Raw genomic sequence first — 21,346 nt, 5'->3', positions numbered from 1 at the left:
GCTAGGCTAGCCTCAAACCTGCAGCAACCATCTGCTTCAGCCTTCCAAGTGCTAGGGTTATAAGCATGAGTCATCTCATTGGACTTACTGTTATGCTAATTAGCAAAATAGGCCCAGATTCCTGCCCTCATGAAGCCTGCCCCTTGTCTACCTAGTAATAGGTAGACAAGAGAAAAGATGAATGGGCAAATTATATAACATGCTAGATAGTGATACTTTATTTTTAAAAATTGTTAAAGAGGAGCTGGAGAGATGACTGTCTCCAGTGGTCAGGTGATCAAGAACATTTGCTGTTCTTGCAGAGGACCCAAGTTTGATTCCCAGTACCTCCATTGGGCAGCTCACAACTATCTGTTACTCCATCCTAGGGCATCTAGCACCCTCTTCTAGCCTCTAAGGCACACAGATGCATGTGCACAGACACACACACATACACACACAAAAAAAATTAAAAACAATGCTAGGAAATCAAGTGTTTCTCCTGAAAAGGTCTAGACAAGGCACTGCTAACTCTGAAAGCGGAGTCTCAGACCTCATCTCACCATCTGCCAACGGAACTCCACAGCTGGCCGTTGCTGCCTTCAGAAGCATCCTTCAGGTTCTAAGATTCCACACTGCTGTTTCCTCTGATGCTGGTGGTTATTATTTTGGATATTTGCAGTTTATCTCTTCTTACTTCCCCAACCTCCGAGCATTTGAGGTAGCCTGAACTCAGCCATTGACTTCCATCTGTCTGCATGCCCTGCTTGGTGACCTTACCCAGTCTCAATTGTAGATCCAGCTGTCCATACCCACACTCCCCAAATTATAGCTGCACCCCAGACTGCTCTGAATTTGCCTACCCAACGCTGCCACTTATTGTTGCAAATTTAAATGAAGTCCTGTTGTTTTTCTTCTCAAATCTTTGACTTCCCGCTGCCTTCTCTGTCTCCTTGAATGATAACTTCAGTCTTCCGGTTTTAGCTCAGCTGAAAACTTGACCATCTTGGACCTCTCTGTCTCTCATCTCCATCCCCATCTGTCAACCTGGTCTGTTCTACCTCCCAAACTCACCCAGAGCCTTCCTGATCCTCTCTTCTCACGCAAGCAGTAATTGGTCTCTGTGGGTCTGTTGTCCCACCTCCTCTGGGTTTTTTGTGTCTTAACAGACAGAATGCTTTTGTTTTTAATTAAAATGTCAGGCCATTCTGTTCTCCCATTCAAATGCCTTCCAACAACTTGCTGTCTCTCTGAGAGTAAAAGGCAAAGCCCCTGGAGGTCCTGTATGAACTGTCTTCTTGCCCATGTGTGCCTCGTCTTTCTGAAGGTCTCCTGTTCTTTTCTTCTCCGATCACCGTTCTAGGCTCCAAGCCTTCCCTGTGCTTGCACATCCTGAAATAAGTATGTGGTTCATGCTTCCCTCCTTCAGGTCTTGGGATTGTCACCTCAGGAAGGCTTTTCCTGGCAAACCAGTTGGAAAATTCCAGACCCCATACACCCATTTCCTGCCTCACTTCGCCTTAAACCACTAGGCATAAACTGATCTCATATATCACACTTGACACAACATGGCTCATTCTTCGTTTCCACGTAAGGTCTGAGAAAGTTTTGGCTGTTTTAGCCACTGCTGTACTCCCAGTGCCCGGCCACATTAATTGTTGAGCAGGTCTGTGCTCTCAGAGGAGGACTTCCAGGACATACATACCTGTAGTTAGTTGAGTTTGGGCTTTCTGCAATGAGGGAGCATGTACAGCAGGGGGCGCCATAGAGAAGCGACTATGAAAGGCATTCACCATATTCTGGATACTCTGTGTAGATGATTCTGTGGGGGCATTCTAGGAAGTGGGGCTTTGTTATTTCCATACTGTCCAAGCTTGCATGTGTCTTTATTTAAATAAGACCTAATGAAATTATCATCTTAAAATATTTATTTATTTATGCCAGGCAGTGGTGGCGCACGCCTTTAATCCCAGCACTCGTGAGGCAGAGCCAGACAGATCTCTGTGAGTTCGAGGCCAGCCTGGGCTACCAAGTGAGTTCCAGGAAAGGCGCAAAGCTACACAGAGGAACCCTGTCTCAAAAAAAATATATATTTATTTATGGGGGCTGGAGAGATGGCTCAGCGGTTAAGTTAAGATGGCTGGCTGCTCTTCCAGAGGTCCTGAGTTCAATTCCCAGCAACCACATGGTAGCTCACAACCACCTGTAATGAGATCTGGTGCCCTCTTCTGGCCTACAAGGATACAAGCAGAAAGAACACTGTATACATAATAAGTAAATAAATCTTAAAAAAAAATTCATTTATGGGCTGGAGGGATGGCTCAGCAATTAAGAGTGTTTGCTGCTCTTGCAGAGGATCCCTTCAGTTCCCAGGGGTCTGATGCCTCTTCTGGCCTTCAGGGCCACCGTACTAATATAGGACACATACATTCAGGTGAAACACCCATATGCATAAAGTAAATAATTTATGCATGTGTTTTGCCTGCATGTACATCAGTTATACCACGAGTGTGCCTGGTACCGGGAATTGAACCTGGGTCCTCTGCAAGAGCAACAAGTGCTCTTACAGCTGAACCATCTCTCAAGGCCTTTTTATTTTGTTTTTGTATCACTTTTTGAAGACCATGGTGCAGTCTTTGTCTGGTGTAGATGTTCTATGAAAGCGTTTTCATCAGGAAAATACCGTGGTCTCTCTGAACACAAGGCCAGTTTCTTCTACAATGGAGATGGAGTCCTTACTTTTTTAACACTGTGACTAAATCCCTGACAAGCTGCTTAAGAGAACAAGGATTTTATTATTAGTTGGGAGGAATGCTATCCATCATGGTGGAACATGCCAGCCAGAGCACCACCATCTGTGGGGGCCAAGCAGAGGGGATGCCAGACAGCTTTCCAACGGTTTTCTCCTTTTTAGTCTTTTTTTCCCCTTTGTAATGACAAGCCATAGACTCTTTGAGACAGGGTCTCCTGTAGCCCTGACTGCCCTCAAACTCAGTATGTAGTCAAGGTTATCCTTGAACCCCTAAACTTCCTGCCCCCACCTCTCAAGTGCTGAGATTACAGAAATGTGCCACCACACCTTTTCCTTCCTTTCCTTTCCTTTTTTTTTTTTTTTTCCTTTTTGATTCAGTCTAGGATTCCAGCCCACAAAATGCAAGTCTTCAATGCAAGTCTTCCCACCTCAGTTAAACTTTTCAGGAATGTCTCGAGAGGTGTCTCCTAGGTGACTCCAAGTCCATTCAAGTCGACAGTGACTATTAACCATCACAGTAGGTGAGTGGATAGGGCCAGAGCAGTTCCATACTAGAGGTTGCTTTCTTCTTTTTCGCATATAGGTTTGGTAAATGATCGTATGACTGGTTGAAATGTGGTTTTCACATATCCATTGAAGCGTCATGCAGATGTGAAGTTGGGCTCATTTTGTACATGTTGGCGCAATGCATGAATAAGCAAGCTTCTCACCTGCATCAGAACGATAACAAAATGAGCCATCATGGGAGATGAGTCTCAGTGACTTGCTTGTTCAAGATGATGACTGGGCTTCTATAGAAATGACTAACACATTGCAGGAAGCCTGGGCCACAGGCCCTCAGCTTTCTGCAGAGTTCTGTAAAGATCTGTCAAAGCTTAGCCTTCCAGAAGTTTCCTATGGAGTCCCCAGTAAGAATTTACCACTGGCTACAGTAAACTAGAGTAGTTTCAGCCATTAAGTATTATATACTCTGCTGGGCAGTGGTGGTGCATGCCTAATATCAGCACTCTGGATTTCTGAGTTCGAGGCCAGCCTGGTCTATAGAGAGAGTTTCAGGACAGCCAGGGCTACACAGATAAACCCTGTCTTGAAAACCAACAACAAAAATTATACACTCAGAACTGAGCATAGTGGTGAATCCTTTCACCCCAGCACTTGGAAGGCAAAGGCAGGCTGATCTCTCTGTGTGAGTTTGAAGCCAGCCTGGTCTACAAAGCAAGTTCCAGGACAGCTAGCATAATTACACAGAGATACTCTGTCTTGAAAAGAAAAAAAAGGGGAAAAGGGAAAAAAGGAGGAGATAGAGGCAATGCAGTGCAGTTGTCAGGGCAGCTTTGAAGGAGTCCTCCTCGCTGGAGGTGGTACCCTCATGCCATGCCAGCCAGAGCACTTCAGTCTGTGGTGGCCACTTGGCAATGTCACAAGGACAAGGCTTACATCGGTTAGAAGCCAAGATGCTGCTAATCCACAGTAACACTTCTGACTTTGTTTGCTTCTGTTGTGGTAACAAAACTCCTGAGACTGGATAATTAATTTAAAAAAATAGAAGTTTATTGAGAGGCTCCAGATTCAAATAAATGGGAAGTTCAAGAGCATGGTGATGGTGTCCACTCAGCCTATGGTAAGGGCCTTCTTGCTGCATGATAATACTGTAGGGAGCATCAAATGGCAAAACAGAACAGACCTGGAAGCTGAGTTTTTACTTTCTCTTCTCAGAAAGTAACCAACAGTGTCAGAGGGGAACACACCCTCAGGACCTAACCTCGCAGTGATTATTTCCAAAGGCTGCTGCACCTCTAAACACCATTAAGATATGGGTATGATATCTCCACTACATAAACCAGGTGTTGGTGATACACCAGGCAGAGTGATCATGTGTTCAAGGCCAGCCTCAGCCATACAGTGAGTTTAAACCCAGCCTAGACTGCTCGAGGCCGTGTTTCAAACAACAACTACAGCCAAGTTTGTAGCCATGAACTTTGGAAGGACACATTTACACTGTAGCAAACACCAAAGAGTTACCTATCTCAAAATATCAATCCTGTCAATGTTTGAGAAACAGTGTATCGGAGTCAGGCAGTCATAGATACATATGAGATGTATCTATGTATAGGACAATGAAGGTCTGGCGGGAGGAGTTTGGGGGTTTTGTTGTTGATTTTTGACAGCTTCTGTGGCTACCCTCAGACTCACTCTTAGTCAAGGATGACCTTGAACTTATGATGCAATTGCTTCCACCTCCTGAGTGCTGGAGTTGCAGGTGCGTACCTCCACCACTCCGGGCTTATGTGGTTCTAGGGAACAGGACCAAGGGCTTTGTCCACATTCTACTGACCGAGCTACCTCCCCAGCCCCGATCTGAATCCTTAATGAGAAATACAAGTTTACTGGTGAGGAAACACTTCATTTATTGTGGAGAAGCATTTTGAAATAACGACAGATGTAGCAATGGAAAGGGTGGGGTTTGCAGGTGTGTGGTCCAGGAGGGACTTGGTGTGTAAAAGATGGGCAAGGCACTGATAATTATTGACTCTGGAGACGGGCAGGAGGAAGTTTGTCATATTTTTATTGTTTCATACTTTATGTTATTATTTTAGAAAAGGTCTTACTACAGGCTGGCCCCAAACTTGTGATCCTCCTGTCTCAGTCTTTGGCGTACTGAGATTAAGGGTGTGCACCACTACATCCAGCAGGTTCAGTGTACATTTAACTTCGTATATTCTTGGAGTTCTTCATAATAAAAATTCAATCTAGATTTTTTTCTTTTGTATTGTGGTAAATTATGGCTAACATAAAAGTTGCCACTTAGTCCGATTTGGGAACTCAGAGGCAATAAATCCGCTTCAGTGTTGCACAGCCTCCACCACTGTGTATGGGGAGCGCTCTTTTGCCACCCAAACAGAAACTCTGCTCCTGTTAATAGTAAGTCCTTCTCTCCCTCCCATTTTTCCGGTCTCTGTTACACGATATTGGGCTTATTCCACTTAGTGTAATGTTTTCAAGGCTCACCCCTGTTGTAACATTAAACCGTTTTCTTTGGTGTGCATCCTTCCTTTAGTTTATCCTCTCGTGTGCTCGTTCCAACCAGTAGGGCTCTTAAAATTACATGTATGTATGTATTTATTTATTTAGTGTGGGCAGACATGCACGGCACAGTACTCATTCGGAGGTCAGAGGACAACCTGCTGGAAAGTCAGTTCTCTGCCTCCCATGTAGAGTCGGGGGATTGAACTCAGGACCCCAGGTTGGCATCCAGAGCCTTTACCCACCGAGCCATCTCGCCAACCCCGAATAAATATTCAGAAAGAGATTCTCTTGGGATGGAAGAGGTGGCTCGGTGGGTGAGTGTCCATTGTGGGAATGTAGGGATCTGAGTTCGGATCTCCAAAGCCTGTGTAAATTGAGACACAGTGGAGAACTGTAATCACGGCACTGCACAGTGAGATGAGAGACGGGGACAGGAGTCTCCGGAAACTGGGGGGCCAGTTAAACTGGAGTATGCAGCTGCAAACAAGAGACCCTGTCTCAAGGTGGAAGGTGAGAAGCACTTGAGATTGTCCCCTGACCTCCACATGTCTGCCACAGCGCCTGTGTACACACACAGAGAAACATACACCCACTCACACACACATTCACACACTCACCCATATTCACACACACACACACACACTCATATTCACACTCACACACTCACATTCACACACACATACACACTCTCTCACACACCCTCATATCCACACTCACACCACACTCACACACATACCTTCACATACACACTCATACACACACATACCTTCACATACACACTCATACACACACATACCTTTACATACACACTCACACACACATATACCTTCATATACACACTCATACACACATATACCTTCACATACACACTCACACACACACTATCTCATATGCGTGCCCTCATATCTACACTCATACACACTCTCTCTCACACACACATACCTTCACACACACACAAACACACACACACACACACACACACACACACACACACACACACACACGGAAAGGCACAAAGCTACACAGAGAAACCCTGTCTTGAAAAACCAAAAAAAGAAAAAAAAAAAAAAAAAGACAGCGTGTCATGGTCCTTTTGTTGGAAGATGGGTTGTCAGTCACCTGGTGTCACCCTGGCTGTGCCACAGCATTTGTATGGACAGGGGATTCAACCAAAGCACCTCATCTCCATTTTCTTTGTTTCCTGGGACTTGTTCAGTAATACTGAAGATTCTGGAGACACTGTGGGATGGAAGCACGACAGACTTCTATTTGTTGTTGTTTTTGTTTTCCAAGATGGAGTTTCTCTTTGTAGCCCTGGCTGTCTTGGAACACGAGCTGTAGACCCGGCCGGCCTTGAACTTGTAGAGATCCACATGCCTCTGCTTCCTGAGTACTGGAATTAAAGATGTGCACTGCCACTGCCCAACCAGATTTCTTTTTTTTTTTTTTTTTGGTTTTTCGAGACAGGGTTTCTCTGTGTAGCTTTGCGCCTTTCCTGGGACTCACTTGGTAGCCCAGGCTGGCCTCGAACTCACAGAGATCCGCCTGGCTCTGCCTCCCGAGTGCTGGGATCAAAGGCGTGCGCCACCACCGCCCGGCTAAGATTTCTTTTTTTAAGATGGCAAGTGTTTCATCTTTAAAAAAAAAAAAGATTTATTTTTAAATGTTTACTAGTTTTAACTAGTAAATATGTAAGTATGTGTGTAGCTATATGATATGTGCATGGGCATGCAGGTGCCTGAGAAGGCCTGAAGAGGGCATCAGATACCCTGGGGCTAGAAGTAAAAGTTAGTTGTGAGCTTTGCTGTGATGGGTGCTGGAAATTGAACCGATTTTCTGTAAGAGCAGTAAGCACTCTTTTTTTTTTTTTCTTTCTGGAGACAGGGTTTCTTTGTGTAACAGCCATGGCTGTCCTGGAACTCACTCTGTTGACCAGGCTGGGCTCAAACTCACAGAGATCTCCCGAGTGCTGGGATTAAAGGCATTCGCTAGCAGCTGCCACTACCACTGGGAGCAGTAAGGACTCTGATCAGGAAGCACTGATCAGTCATTTCTCCAGCCTCACACACAAGTTCTGTCTTTAGACACCAATATTGTATCAACACCCTGGAATCTTCCGTCATGTAAGTGTGTAAGAACACTTGCTCAAGCCCTTTCCACTGTGGCTCTTCTCTTCTCTAGAACTAGAGGCTCCTGGTGAACCCAAATAAGTGACTGGTGAGGACCCCGACAGTTTGTATCGACTGATGCTCAGGCTGAATTGATTTCTACAATTTATTGTATCAGCACATTATCAAAACAGAGGAGGAAAGACAAATTTATCCTAAGAATATTGCTATATTGTAGATAGTAAGATTATTTTTAATTCCAAGTCTTTTAACTTAGTTCATAAAATATACAACATATGATATCCGTTGACAAGGATATTTAAACCTGCAAACCTGTAACGTTATCTTCTGTGGGTTTTTACTTATAGTGCTTGTAGATGAACATTTGTGGGATTCTTTAACTCTGGCAAGTACCGAATCATTGAACCATTTTAATTAAAAGAAATATTTTCTGTGTGTGTGTGACTTGTGAGGGTAAGTGTAATGTGTGTTAGTGTGGTGTGTATTAGTGTATTGTGTGTGAAAAAAGGAGGGAGGGAAGGAGAAAGAGAGAGAGAAGTGGGGTAAAGGTCAGAAGATAGCTTTGTGACGTTTCCGTGGGTTTAGAGGCTGTGTTAGCAAGCATCTTTACCTGCTGAGTCATCTCACCAGTTCCAGGGCTCAGCTCCAGCGCAGGGACAAATATCTTTCCTGATGGGGTCATCTCATTGCCTGCCCCATCCCCCAACCCCCAATACTTATTCTTTATTATTTGAAAAGACTGGACTTACTTCAGCTTGCCAGTTTCTTTTTTCTTCTCCTTTCTTATTTTTGCTACTTATGTGGATGGCTTCTCAGGTATCCAACTTGACCTCCAACTCTCTACGTAGCCAAAGGAGACTTTGAAAAAGATTCTCCTACCTCCGTCCGTCTCTGGTGCTGGAATTAGAAGCGTGCACCACCATGCCCCATGTATGTGATGCTGAGGGTTGAGCCCAGGGCTTCCTGCATGCTAGGCAAACTTCTTCGTGGTGATGTGAATGAAAACAGCCCCCATGGGCTCGTAGGGAGTGCCCGGATTAGAAGATGTGGCCTTGTTGGAGGAAGCGTGTCCCGAGGGGCAGGTTTTGGAGTTTCAGAAGCCCAAGCCAGGCCCAGTGGCTCTCTTTCTTCCTGCCGCCTGCTCATACAAATGTAGAACTCTCGGCTTCAAAACCCAGCACCAATAAATAAATAAGTGTAACTGATAAAATTGGGAATACATTTACTTCTCCCATCACCTTCTTCCTCCTTTTTGTACTGAGGCAAAATTCACACAATGGGGAATTAATTATCTTACTTTAATTTAATTTTTTTTTTTCCGAGACAGGATTTCTCTGTGTAGCTTTGGAGCCTGTCCTGGAACTCACTCTGTAGACCAGGCTGGCCTGGAACTCACAGAGATCCGCCTGCCTCTGCCTCCCGAGTGCTGGGATTAAAGGCGTGAGCCACCATTGCCTGGCTGATTTTTAATTTTTGAATTAACCATCTTTAAGCATACAAGCCACTGGTATTTAGTACATTAATACTCCAATGCAGTCATCAACTCCATCTAGTTTTAGAATATTCTCCTCACTCCAAAAAGAAACTCCCGTTAAATAGCCACCCATTCCCCCAATCCCTATGGCAACCGCTTTCTATTTCTGGACTAGCCTAGTCTGGATAGTTCATATAAATGGAATCACAAAATATACAGTCTTTTGTATCTACCTTCTTTTAGTTAGAATTATGGTTTTTTGTTTTGCTTTGTTTTGAAACAGAATCTCACTGTGTATCCCTGCTTGGCCAGGAACTCACAGAGATCCTCCTGCCTCTGCCTCCCAAGTGCTGAGATTAAAGGCGTGGGCCACTACTCCCTGCTTATGTTTTTGTTTTATTTTTTTTTTCTGAGACAGGGTCTTACTTTGTAGTCTAGCTTGACCTGTAATTTATCACACAGCGCAGAGTGTTCTTAAATTCATGATCCTCTCACCCCAGCAGCCCAAATACTTGGAATACAGGCCTGTCCCACTGCAACAGGCCCCAGGCCTTAACACAACTGACTCCATGATGGAAGTGCAATCTGGGCCATGAAACTCAACACATAGACAGCATCATCTGCCAAAATGAAAACAAAGACCTAATCCACCCAAGCCCACAGCTCTGGGAGAGTCTCTAAGTGTACTAAGCTTGCTTCTTTGGCGTGGCTTCTGTAGTTCTGCCTCTGGCTATCTGCTCTTGTTAACTGAAGGACGTCAACCCAGCTTTGTGTGTGTGTGTGTGTGTGTGTGTGTGTGTGTGTGTGTGTGTTTAAAAGCTCACCCAGAGAAAAGCTTAGTACCCAGCTTTGTGTGTGTGTGTGTGTGTGTGTGTGTGTGTGTGTGTGTGTGTGTGTGTGTGTGTTTAAAAGCTCACCCAGAGAAAAGCTTAGTCGGGGTTACACTGGGATCCTGAACACCCAGTGTTCAATTGGTTTAAAACCGTGTTTGAGTAGTCTTCTCTGGTGGATACTCCACACCACCAAGATTTCTATGAAGAGAGATAATTTTACCTCTTCCTTTCTAATTTGTGGTTAAGAGAGGAAAATATAGCACACTCCTTTAATCTCAGCACTCAGAGGACAGAGGCAGGCAGATCTCTGTGAGTTCAAGGCCAGCCTAGTCTACAAAGTGAGTTCTAGGATAACAGGGCTTTATAGAGAAACCTTGTCTAAAATGAGAGAGAGAGAGAGAGAGAGAGAGAGAGAGAGAGAGAGAGAGAGAGAGAGATGAAAATAAGTCATAAGTATGAGACTTATTATTATTATTATTATTACTATTATTACTATTACAGATATTGTGAAAACAGTAACAATGTTTCTTTTTCTTTTTCTTTTTTTTGAGACAGGGTTTCCGTGTAGTGTAGTTTTGGTGTCTGTCCTGGATCTCGCTCTGTACTGTAGACCAGGCTGGACTTGAACTCACAGAGATCCATCTGGCTCTGCCTCCCGAGTGCTGGGATTAAAGGCGTGCGCCACCACCGCCTGGCATAATGTTTCTAAGTATGGCTCCAACAGGCTGAGGCAGAAGCAGGTACTTAAGTGCAGACTACATGGGGGTTTAGGGCCGTCACAGATGAGTCGGACTTAGGACCAGGAGAGGCAGAAGGTTCCCCGAGAGTAAAACCTACTTGGCAGGAGAGCACGCATATTAAATTAGAAACAACCAATAGCGCCAGTACTGAAGAAGGCTTGTAAGTCACTGAACAATGTGGGTAGGGAAGAAACTGTACAAATTGTAAGAATTGTTAGATTGGGAGGGAAGAAAAGAAGGCTGGAGTAAGGTGGTTTGTAAAGACGAGGAAGGACTGCAGGAAGCAGACAGATGGTTCTCCCCATGAACACCGAGGCTGAGAGATGCAGAGGGAGCAGCATTCAAGATCCATGTGGGTCGCCGGGCGGTGGTGGCACACACCTTTAATCCCAGCACTTGGGAGGCAGAGCCAGGCGCATCTCTGTGAGTTCAAGGCCAGCCTGGTCTACAGAGTGAGATCCAGGACAGGCACCAAAACTACACAGAGAAACCTTGTCTCAAAAAAAAAAAAAAAAAAAAAAAAGATCCATGTGGGTCTCTGAGGGTCTGTAGGTTTAAACTATGTGAAGGGCTGGGAATTAGGTCTGAGGAACTGGATAAACAGCAGGCGGGCCAGGAAGACAATGACGACTGTGGATACAGGAGAGGACACCGCAGAAGAGGGGGAAGGGGAATTCCCTCTTAACCTCTCCCCAAGCTTCAAGATGTCAGACTATGAGAAGTGGGATAAACTGTGCTTACGTCAGATGTGAAACGTTGTTCTCAACACAGAGTCTTACTCTAAATCCCAGGCCGGTCTTGAACTCTCCATGCTGCTCACATTGGCCTGAGCCTGCCAACTGCTGAGATAACAACCACACACGGGGCTGGAGAGATGGCTCAGTGGTTAAGAGCACTGACTGCTCTTCCAGAGGACCTGGGTTCAATTCCCAGCACCCACATGGCAGCTCACAGCTGTCTGCAACTCCACTTCCAAGGGACCTGACACCTTCACACTAATCCACTTAAAATAAAGCTAAAAGAAACCCTAACAAACCACACACTACCACATCTGGCTACCAAACAGAGTAATAAACACTTGATGCCTGCTGGGAGTACATGGTTCATTTTTCTTTTTCTTCTTCTTCTTCTTCTTTTTTTTTTTTTTTTTTTTTCCTTTTAAAACAGGGTTTCTCTGTGTAACAGCTCTGGTTGTCCTGGAACTCACTTTGTAGACCAGGCTAGCCTTGAACTCAAAAAGATCCACCTGCCTCTGCCTCCCGAGTGCTGGAATTGAAGGTGTGCACACAGGTAGTACATGGTTCTTTGTTGTTGGTTTGTTTGACACAGGAATTCTTGCAGTCCAGGCTGGCCTCCAACTATCTATTTTGTACAAGACCTTGAACTCTGGTCCTCCAGATTTCATTTCCCAAGTGCGAGGATATAGGTGTGTGCAACTATATTTAGCTTTGTTAGAGTTCTTGAGCCACTGTGATTCTCAAAAGATGCTTTAGGAATTTCTGTTCTTATATATCTTTCTGGAAACTGGCTTTGAGTTCATAGAGATCTGTCTGCCTCGGCATCTCAAGTACTGAATTACAGGACTGCGCCAACAGTTGGCTGTTAAAGTTTCTCTTCCTTCCTTCCTTCCTTCCTTCCTTCCTTCCTTCCTTCCTTCCTTCCTTCCTTCCTTCCTTCCTTCCTTCCTTCCTTTGATTTTGGTTTTTTGAGACAGGGTTTCTCTGTGTAATAGCTCTGAATGTCCTGTAACTCACTCTCTAGATCAGGCTGGTCTCAAAACTCACAGAGATCCACCTGCCTCTACCTCCCGAGTGCTGAGTGCTGGGATTAAAGACTCACGCTACCACCGTCTGGCCGAAAATTTCTTATATTAATATTCAGACCATGGCAATGGCCTCTTTTGCATCCTGTGGTATTAAAATGTGCTGGATTGATTCTGGGATCACTGAAGTAAGCTGAGAAAAACTGAAGTTCTGGAGTTGGAACTTGGAGTCTAGTGCATTTATAAACCATACCTGGGGCTGGTGACGGAGTGTATTGGTAGAGTCTTTGCCTAGTTTGCACAAAGTCCCGGGTTCAATCCCAAGCACTGTATCCACAGCAAGTCCGAGCCCAGCCTAAGAGACAAGAGACTCTGTGTCTTAATCAGGGTTTCTCTTGCTGTGAAGAGACACCATGACCACAGCAACTCTTACAGGGAAAACGTTGAATTATGGTGGCTCACTTTCTGTTCAGAGGTTCAGTCCATTATCATCTCCGTGGGAAGCAAGGCAGCATGCAGGCAGACGTGGTGCTGGAGCTGAGTCCTTACATCTTGATTCAAAGGCAACAGGAAGAGAACTGTCTCACTGGGTGTAGCTTGAGCAAAGGAGACCTCAAAGCCCATCTCCACAGTGACATACTTCCTCCAATGAAGCCACACCTGCTCCGACTAGGCCACACCTCCCATTAGTGCTACTCCCTTTGGGGGACATTTTCTTTCAAATCATCACGCTCTGTCTCTAGAAACAACAACAGTAGCAACAAACCACCAGTCCAGTGAGCTCACTCAGCAGGTAAGAGTGCGTCCCACATAGGCCAGGCAACCTGAGTTCAATCTCTGGAACTCAAATAAAGGTGGCAGGGGGAAACCAACACCACAGAGCTGTTTTCTGACCACCACCTGTGCAGGCTCCCCACGTCACACACACACACACACACACACACACACACACACACACACACACACACACACAGCAGTAATAATACAAACCCACACATTTTCCTGAGCCACATCTATATGGAGACTCAAATTAATAATACCACATAAGTGATGCATAAACTTATTACTGTGGTAAGGATGAAAATATAAAAGCAGTTTAAGGATCCAACTTGGATCCTTTCCAAATTCAACTGTGGAATATGTTGTGTTTTCTTCCAGACCATCTGTCACACTTAAGTACTTCTCAGTTCATATAAAATACATACTTAAAAAGAATAGCTGGGTATGGTGGTGTTTTTTGTTTTTGTTTTCTGTCAGCCTAGCTGCCACACCTGAATCTACAAATATTTAACTACCATCAGTGCCCTGTGGTCCTGAAGTCAGCACCCCACTGACATCAGCTCAGCTGCCAAATGTAGGTTTTAATTAAGTCTCTATCTTTGCGTTTCCCAATAAAGACTTGGGAATCCAATGTTGGAGTGAAAACTTGCTAGATCAGGGAAGCCGAGAAGCAATCAGCTGACTTTCCTTTTTGGCGGGAGACCTAGCAAGAGAAGTGTCTCTGCATTTATCCCAAAACCTCGAATCCCTACTCCTTCTCTGTCCTTACTCCTGGTCCCTTCATCCCCTCTGTGGCCAGTTCCTGTCAACTAGTTGCTGCTCTGCCCCCAATCTAAGGTTAATTTTATTAACACAGTCTCAGAGTTTCACAGTGTGATCAAATATCCCAAAACAGTGGTGCACACCTTTGATCTAGCACTGAGAAGGCAGAGATGGACCGATTCTCTCTGAGTTCAAAGCTAGTCTGGTTTAGGAAGCATGTTTCAGGACAGCCAGAGGTACATAATGAGATCCTATCTCAAATGACAAAACAATAAAAAAAGTGCTAAATTGTAATTTTGTTTTCATACCTTAAAACAAACAAACAAACAAATCCACTAGCTCCGTCTTTCAAATCGTTATGTGCATGGGGTGATGTATGCTTCACAGTTTAGCTGTTTACCTGCTGTGCCAAAGTTCCACTGTTCCAAGGAACAGACTGGCTTGAACTTTAGCTCCTGGTGCAGATTACCATTGCTCTCGGGGCTCTGCTGTTGGCAGTAGTCACCGCAAGCACTGAGGATGTATTTTTTTCATAGTCTCAAGTTTTCAGTGAGTTGTGTGTCTTTTTTTTTTTTTAATGGAATTATTGGTCTTGAATCTGATATAAAGCAGCTGATAATAAACTTTGCTGTTGAGGTTGAAGATGTTGCATAGAAACATTTGGCCAGCTTTCTGAGGGTAGGAAAAGGGCCTGGAGGTAGCCAGCACCCATTCCTTCTTCAGGGAGCTTTGCAGAAGCATGGATCCCATCTGCATGTGTGTGGACAGGCTGCATACACACCCTATACAGCATACACACAACACACACATATATATAACATACAAATTGCACACACACACACACACACATACACACACACACACACACACACACACACACACACACACACACACACGGGCTAGGCATGGTGGCACAGGCCTTTAATCCCAGGCTGGGGGGTGGGCAAAGACAGTTGGATCTTTTGTGAGTTCAAGCCAGCCTGGTCTACAAAGTGAATCCCAGGACAGCCTGGGCTGTTACATAGAGAATCCCTGTCTCATCCTCACACCCTCTGAAAACACCCCCACCCCTCAACACACACAAACACACGGTGAACAGCTTGGTGACTGTAACTCATGTAGTCCAAGCCTTCAGGGTCTGGGTACCCTTACCTGTGTGCAGAGTACAACAAAGAAGTTAGGAAGGCCATGACCCTGTGCTTCTGGTGGCACACTGTGGCCTCCCTTTGCACACTCTTCATTGGAAACAGGAGTAACTGGTAGGAGATGGGCAGTTAGCGTTGAGGACACAAAGCACCTTTCAGTTCCTAGGCTTCTGGATGGAATTCAAGACACACCTGGAGGAGCAGGAAAAGCAAGTACGGAGGACAGGGCTTGGCCCAGCAGGCCACAGAGCAATAATGACTGGTGTCCATAGACTTGAGCGGTTACAATCATACTCAGTTGGCAATAGCTGAGTCTGGAAAAGAAAAAAAAAAAGCCAAACCTTGTTGACCCCTTGGGTGAGTTATATTGGTTCTTGCTTTTTTTTTTTTTTTAAAGTATTTATTTTATTTTTATGTGTTGTGCATTTATGCAAACATACAGGTGCCTAGGCGGCCAGAAAAGGGTGTTAGAGTCCCTGGAGCTGGGGTTACAAGTGGTTGTGACCCGCCCTACGTGGGTGCTGGGAATTGAAATCAGGTCCTCTGTAAGAGCAGGAAACACTCTCAGTAGCTGAGTCGTCTGTCCTGTCCCCCACCTTTTTTTGAGAGAGGGTCTCACTGTCCTAAGCTGGTCTCAAATTTGCCATGTAGCCAAGGCTAGGCTCCAATTTCTGATTCTTTCCAAGTGCTGGGATTGCAGGCACGCACCAGCAGGCCAGGTTTTTTAATGCTGTGCTGGGGAAGGAGCACAGAACTTCCTGCTCGGCAAGAACGCTACCCAACTGAACTACAGCCCACATTTGTATGCTCGCTTATTTAATCACTGAACTGAGGTTTGAGCCCAGGGCCTCATGTATGCTAGGCAAGCAGTGTACCGCGGAGCTACATGCCCAGCCCTGCTTGATTTTAGACAGGGGTCATACTGTATATAGTACCTATGCGGACCCCCAACATTTGGCGGTTGTCACCATCAGGATTATGTGGTATTTAATGTAATCGATCATGCATATTGTCCTCCAAAGTGGCTGCACCAGTTTACATCCACGGACAAAGCTGCTCAGAGATCTGTCATCACTATTAAGGCAGCAGAGCAGTTTTCCCTAGAAACAAGGACTCAGAAAGCCCAGGACCGCTCCCAGGAGGCCTGGCCCCGCCCCAGGAGGCCCGCCCCGCCCCCCGCCCCGCCCCTCTTCCCTTCCCTCGCCTAGTTCCGGCCCTTTCCGCTCGGATCCCCCCCCTCACCCGCTTCCACTCCCGCCTCCCGGCCGCGTCTCCTTTCCCAGGATGAGCCGCGCGAGGGGGCGGGGCCCGGCGCGCGACGTCACTGCCGGCCGGGCGCCATCTTGCGAGGTTGCGGCCGGCCTCGGACTCGGGGGTGGCGGCGGCGAGGGCGTGGGGAAGGGTGGGGTGTGGGGGCGAGGCGGCGACGAGGGCGGCGACACTCCCCTCCCCTCGGCTCCACGGCGTGGGACGGCGCGGACGTGGTTTCGGAGGGATGTCCGCCTTCTCTGAGGCGGCGCTGGAGAAGAAGCTGTCGGAGCTGAGCAACTCGCAGCAGAGCGTGCAGACCCTGTCCCTGTGGCTCATCCACCACCGCAAACACTCGCGGCCCATCGTCACGGTGTGGGAGCGGGAGCTCCGCAAAGGTGAGCTAGCAGCCGGGGCGCGTCCTGCCCCGGGCTGGCTTCCCCGGCTCCCTGGACCCCGGGGTCCTGCTCCAGGCTCCCCGTCTCTCCCCAGGATCCTAGCTTTGCCACCCCGAACTCCCCGCGCCGGCTCCCTGAGTTCCGCCCGGGCTCCCTAGTTTTCCCCAGGTCCCTGGGAATTCGGTCTCCCGGCTCCCTAGCTTCCCGCGTCGCCTCCCTGCGACCTAAGCCAGGTTCGCGGGGATCCGGTCCCGGGTTCCCTGATCCCGCGCCCTGCTCCCCCCTCCTTCCCGGCCCCCCGCTTTCCGCTCCGGGCTGCTAGCATCTCGCGCCGCACATCCCCGTGTCTTGGATCCCGCGTCCTTTCGCTGGGTCCCGGCGTCTTGCCCCTGGCACTCCGTGAACCACCCCGACTCCCTGGTACTCGGCTTTTAGCCCTGGCTCTGCGTGTCCCACCCGCGCACTCCCGAGTCCCCGCCAGGGCTCGCGAGTACTTTCCCGGGGTCTGCGGGCGGGGGGAGTAGTGGGTCCCTCTCTTCGTTCACCACGCCTCCGTGGGAACCGGTGCTTGGTCCGCAGCGACATACTAAACGTGTAAACCAAAAAAATCCCGCAACCAAGAACTGGATCGGTATCGAGAGGCTTGGGCCCAACACCCGGTTAGAACCCGAAACTCACGCAGTCGGTGTTTTTCTCATCCTGTAGTTTTTCATGGAGATAAGAGAAGGAAAAAAAATCAGGAAGTTGAAAGGAAAAAAAAATGTAGGGTTGGGAGTTGTGCTCCTTCTATGATAGATCAGTTTGCTCATGCATAACTAGTACAGGTATGACAGATTTTGAACCGCGAGATTACTCCACGTGATGCGGAGTAAAGAGTGATGGCTTGGTAGGAAAGAGGATCCCGTCTGGCGAATTTCTTTGAGCTTTTGGATTGTAGATGCCTTACCTGAAAATGACATTAATCTAAGGACCCTAAGTTCAGCGTCTTCATTTTACAGGATATTTAATAGTGATACCCATAGCAAAGTGAACTTTTTTGAACGGATGTCTTTCGCTCACTGACATGCAAACATTCTGTTCATTCCTGCTGAGTAACTTTATGTGTAAAGAGCTAGTTTGTGTTAGACCCACAGAAAATAAAATAGGTATTGGTGGCCCGGTGTGGTGGGACACACCTTTTAATTTTAGCACAGGGGAGTCAAGATCTCTTGTGTTCGAAGTAAGCGAGCTCCAGGTCAGCCAGGGCTGCATAGTACATAGTGAGATCCTGTCTTTTTTCATTGGCTTCATCTGAATTGTACCTTTAATTTGTAAATCATCGAATACAGTGGCGCTGTTCTTTATTGTTTCAGACATTCGCATAGATTTCATATAAAGTGACTGGGCTTTAACTTTTTTTTTTTTTTTTGCATGGATTGTGTGTGTGTGTGTTTCCAGACAGGGCTTCTCTGTGTATCCCTGGCTGTCCTGGAACTCACTCTGTAGACCAGGCTGGCCTCAAACTCAGAGATCTGCCTGCCTCTGCCTCCCAGGTGCTGGGATAAAAGTCGTGTACCACCACCACCAGGCAACTCTTCTTCTTCTTTTTTTTTAATTACATTAATAAAATTAGTTTTATATGTATGATTGTATGCCTTAATTATGTATGTTCTCTTCTTGCTGTGCCGATGCCCACGGATTCCAGAAGAGGGCGTTGGGTTCCCAGGAACTGCAGTTACATGTGGATGTGGTTAATTGGATGTGGGTATTGGGAACTGAACCCAGGTCCTGTGCAATAGCCAGTGCTCTTAACTTCTGAGCCTTTTCTCCAGCCCCCTTTCTTAGTACACTTACTGTTTGTGTGTACTTACTTGCATGTGGGTACATGTGGAGGTCAGATTGTCTTGTGTGTTTGCTGTAAGTAAGAAGATAGCTTTTAAAAGAAATTGAGTGCCGGGCAGCGATGGTGCACACCTTTAATCCCAGCACTCCGGGAAGCAGAGCCAGTCGGATCTCTGTGAGTTCGAGGCCAGCCTGGTCTACAGAGCGAGATCCAGGACAGGCACCAAAACTACACAGAGAAACCCTTTTTCGAACTCCCCCCTCCCCCCAAAATGAGCTACTGTTCTGATTTTCAGTTTAATTACTTGGGTTGGGTTTCAGCTGAGGGGATCAAAAACTTTGAGAATCCTGGTGGTGGCGGTGTTGGCAGCGGCGGCGGCACACGCCTTTACTCCCAGCACTTGGAAGGCAGAGGCAGGCGGATCTCTGTGAGTTCAAGACCAGGCTGGTCTACAAATTGAGTTCCAGGACAGCCAGGGCTACACAGAGGGCACTCTATCTCGGAAAAACAAAAAGCTCTGAGAAACACTAATAGTGGGAGCTTGGAAAGTAGCTGTGAATTTCAAAGTCAGCAATAGACTTATGGGAGTGGGCAGGCAGGAAAGCATTTACCAACACATGCAGCCAACACAGGCAGGGATAGTAGGAAGCCATCGTAAGAAGACAGCACCTTTATGTGCTTTTTGCCTAAGAAACCTGAAAGGTCAATAAGTGACACTTAGTAATTAGGAAAAAAAAATAGACCAGTGATACCAATGGCTGATTAGTTTGGCAATTAAAAAGTATGATAAGGCAGGTGTGGTGGCACATACCCTTAGTTCCCAGCACTTGGGAGACAGAAGTTGGTGGATAGAGAGTGATCCGGGACAGCTAGGGGTACATAGAGAGATGCTGTCCCCATAAATAAGTAAAAAAAGCATGATAATATCGAGAATTGTTGAGGATAAAGAGAAACATTAACAACAATGCTTAGTGGAAGAGTTAAAGTGGTATACCTGCTTTAGAGATGAACTTGACCTCTAATGAAGTTGAAAGTATATATATGCCTCTTGACATCAACGTTCTCTTGCTAGGAATATATCCTGAAATAGAGCACATGGGCACAGAATGGTGTATTACAACCTTATCACAAAAATGAAAGTAACTTACTTTGGGGGGTGTGTAGTACTGGGGATTGAACTCGAGGCCTTGCAGTACCATAGTACTCTTTTCTCATAACCCCCAGCCTTACAGTTCTGTGTACAGCGATAGTCTCCTCGTTTGCAGTAGTTAAATGATTGATTGCTATAAGACACGAGGATGCTGAAGTTGATAAAACTGTAGGGATGTGAAGAGGGCACATGGTCCAGGTCCTGTGTGATAAGGAAAGAAGACCGTTGAGTTACATTTATAGCTCTTAAAAATGGCCTTTAAATTGTGATACTCACACAAGTTAGTAATGCCCAGCAGTTTCATCGTCGTCGTTGCTTTCTTTTTTAGTCAGTGAGCTAGATGCAGGTGTGTGCATCTGCAGCTGGTGGGCACACGCAGCCCATGTAAATGCTGCCCAACAGAGTCGGGACATGACAGTATGTGATTTTTTTTTTTAAATGTGTGTTTTTTGTTCTTTGGTCATTCTGTTGCACAGAAAATGTTCTTTAAATTTTATTTATGTGTAAAGGTGCGTATGTATGTTTGTGCACCATTTGTGTGCCCGAGGAATCCCGAAGAGGGTGTTGAAACCTGAAACTGGGATTACAGACAGCTGTGAGCCATGCCCTGGGTGCCCAGAGCCCGACTCCAGTCCTCTGCAAGAACAATTGCCCTTACCTGCTGAGCCGTCTTTGCAGCCCCCTTTGCATGGTTCAAGGGTGACGGTGTGTTTTCAAAGACTGGGTGCTCCTGATAGAGCTATGTGAAACAGCATCACTGAATTAAGGAACAACCACATCTTGATTAAACAGTCAGGGTACAGACCAGTTTGCCATTTAGAAAAGTGAGAAATTTACACAAGCTGCAGCTACAAGGAATGCACGTATAGCTCTGGTCTACCTATAATTCCAACTTGGAGGCCGAGGCAGGCAAATTAAAGTTCAACTCTAGTCTGGGCTACATAGATAGATAGACCTTGCCTCCAAACAAACCACCACCTCAACAAAAGCTATGTGAAAAGCAGTGATTGAGCACTGTATTCCAACATAAAGATTACCATTATGAAGTGAAAAGGAAGGAATGAGATCTGTGTTAGGTAATGTTCAATATATTAAAAAGATAGTGGTGTGTGGACAAATGGTAAGGTGTGCTATGAGCAGGGCTCAGGGGTGCCCTTACGTGGTGAAATGCCTTGTACTTAGAAAAAAAGAATGACATGTAAATAGATGTTTTGAATGTCAGTGAAGACCGTGCTGGTGGTGGTGAGCTTGTTTCTGCACAGATCTCACATGGTCTGGATTAATCTGCCCCCAAATTCCTTTCCTCATCACAGGTGATACTTTGTAGGGCCTCACCTGAGTGCTC

The 21,346-nt window shown here is 46.2% G+C and overlaps 1 protein-coding gene and 1 long non-coding RNA gene across 7 annotated transcripts in view; one reads left to right on the top strand and one right to left on the bottom strand.

Annotated features, from left to right (window-relative positions):
* Positions 1–7,359: 7,359 nt before the first annotated feature.
* LOC143269530 (uncharacterized) lies at positions 7,360–16,526 on the bottom strand. Of its 2 annotated transcripts, none has more exons than XR_013045993.1 (3): positions 16,319–16,526; positions 15,391–15,697; positions 7,360–7,392 (listed from the first exon to the last, which is right to left on the bottom strand). It is a non-coding gene; the product is annotated as an uncharacterized LOC143269530 (long non-coding RNA). The 2 variants fall into 2 exon arrangements; XR_013045992.1 differs by lacking the exon at positions 7,360–7,392 and adding an exon at positions 12,084–13,247.
* A 186-nt stretch (positions 16,527–16,712) lies between these two features.
* The window catches only part of Rprd1a (regulation of nuclear pre-mRNA domain containing 1A), a 54,250-nt gene continuing 49,616 nt past the window's right edge, over positions 16,713–21,346 (top strand). For 3 of the 5 annotated variants that reach the window (XR_013045991.1, XM_042264321.2, XM_042264320.2), the window contains exon 1: positions 16,787–17,029. Coding sequence is in view for 4 of the 5 variants with exons in the window: in XM_042264321.2 (XP_042120255.1) it covers positions 16,879–17,029 (151 nt within the window). In the remaining variant the exon portion in view is untranslated. Of the gene's footprint in view, positions 17,030–21,346 lie in introns of all 5 variants that reach the window. The other 2 variants (XM_042264319.2, XM_076554834.1) reach the window with 2 other exon arrangements.

This window comes from Peromyscus maniculatus, chromosome 19, assembly GCF_049852395.1.
Source record: "Peromyscus maniculatus bairdii isolate BWxNUB_F1_BW_parent chromosome 19, HU_Pman_BW_mat_3.1, whole genome shotgun sequence".
NCBI lineage: Eukaryota > Metazoa > Chordata > Mammalia > Rodentia > Cricetidae > Peromyscus > Peromyscus maniculatus.
This window is presented reverse-complemented; position numbering and strand designations above follow the sequence as displayed.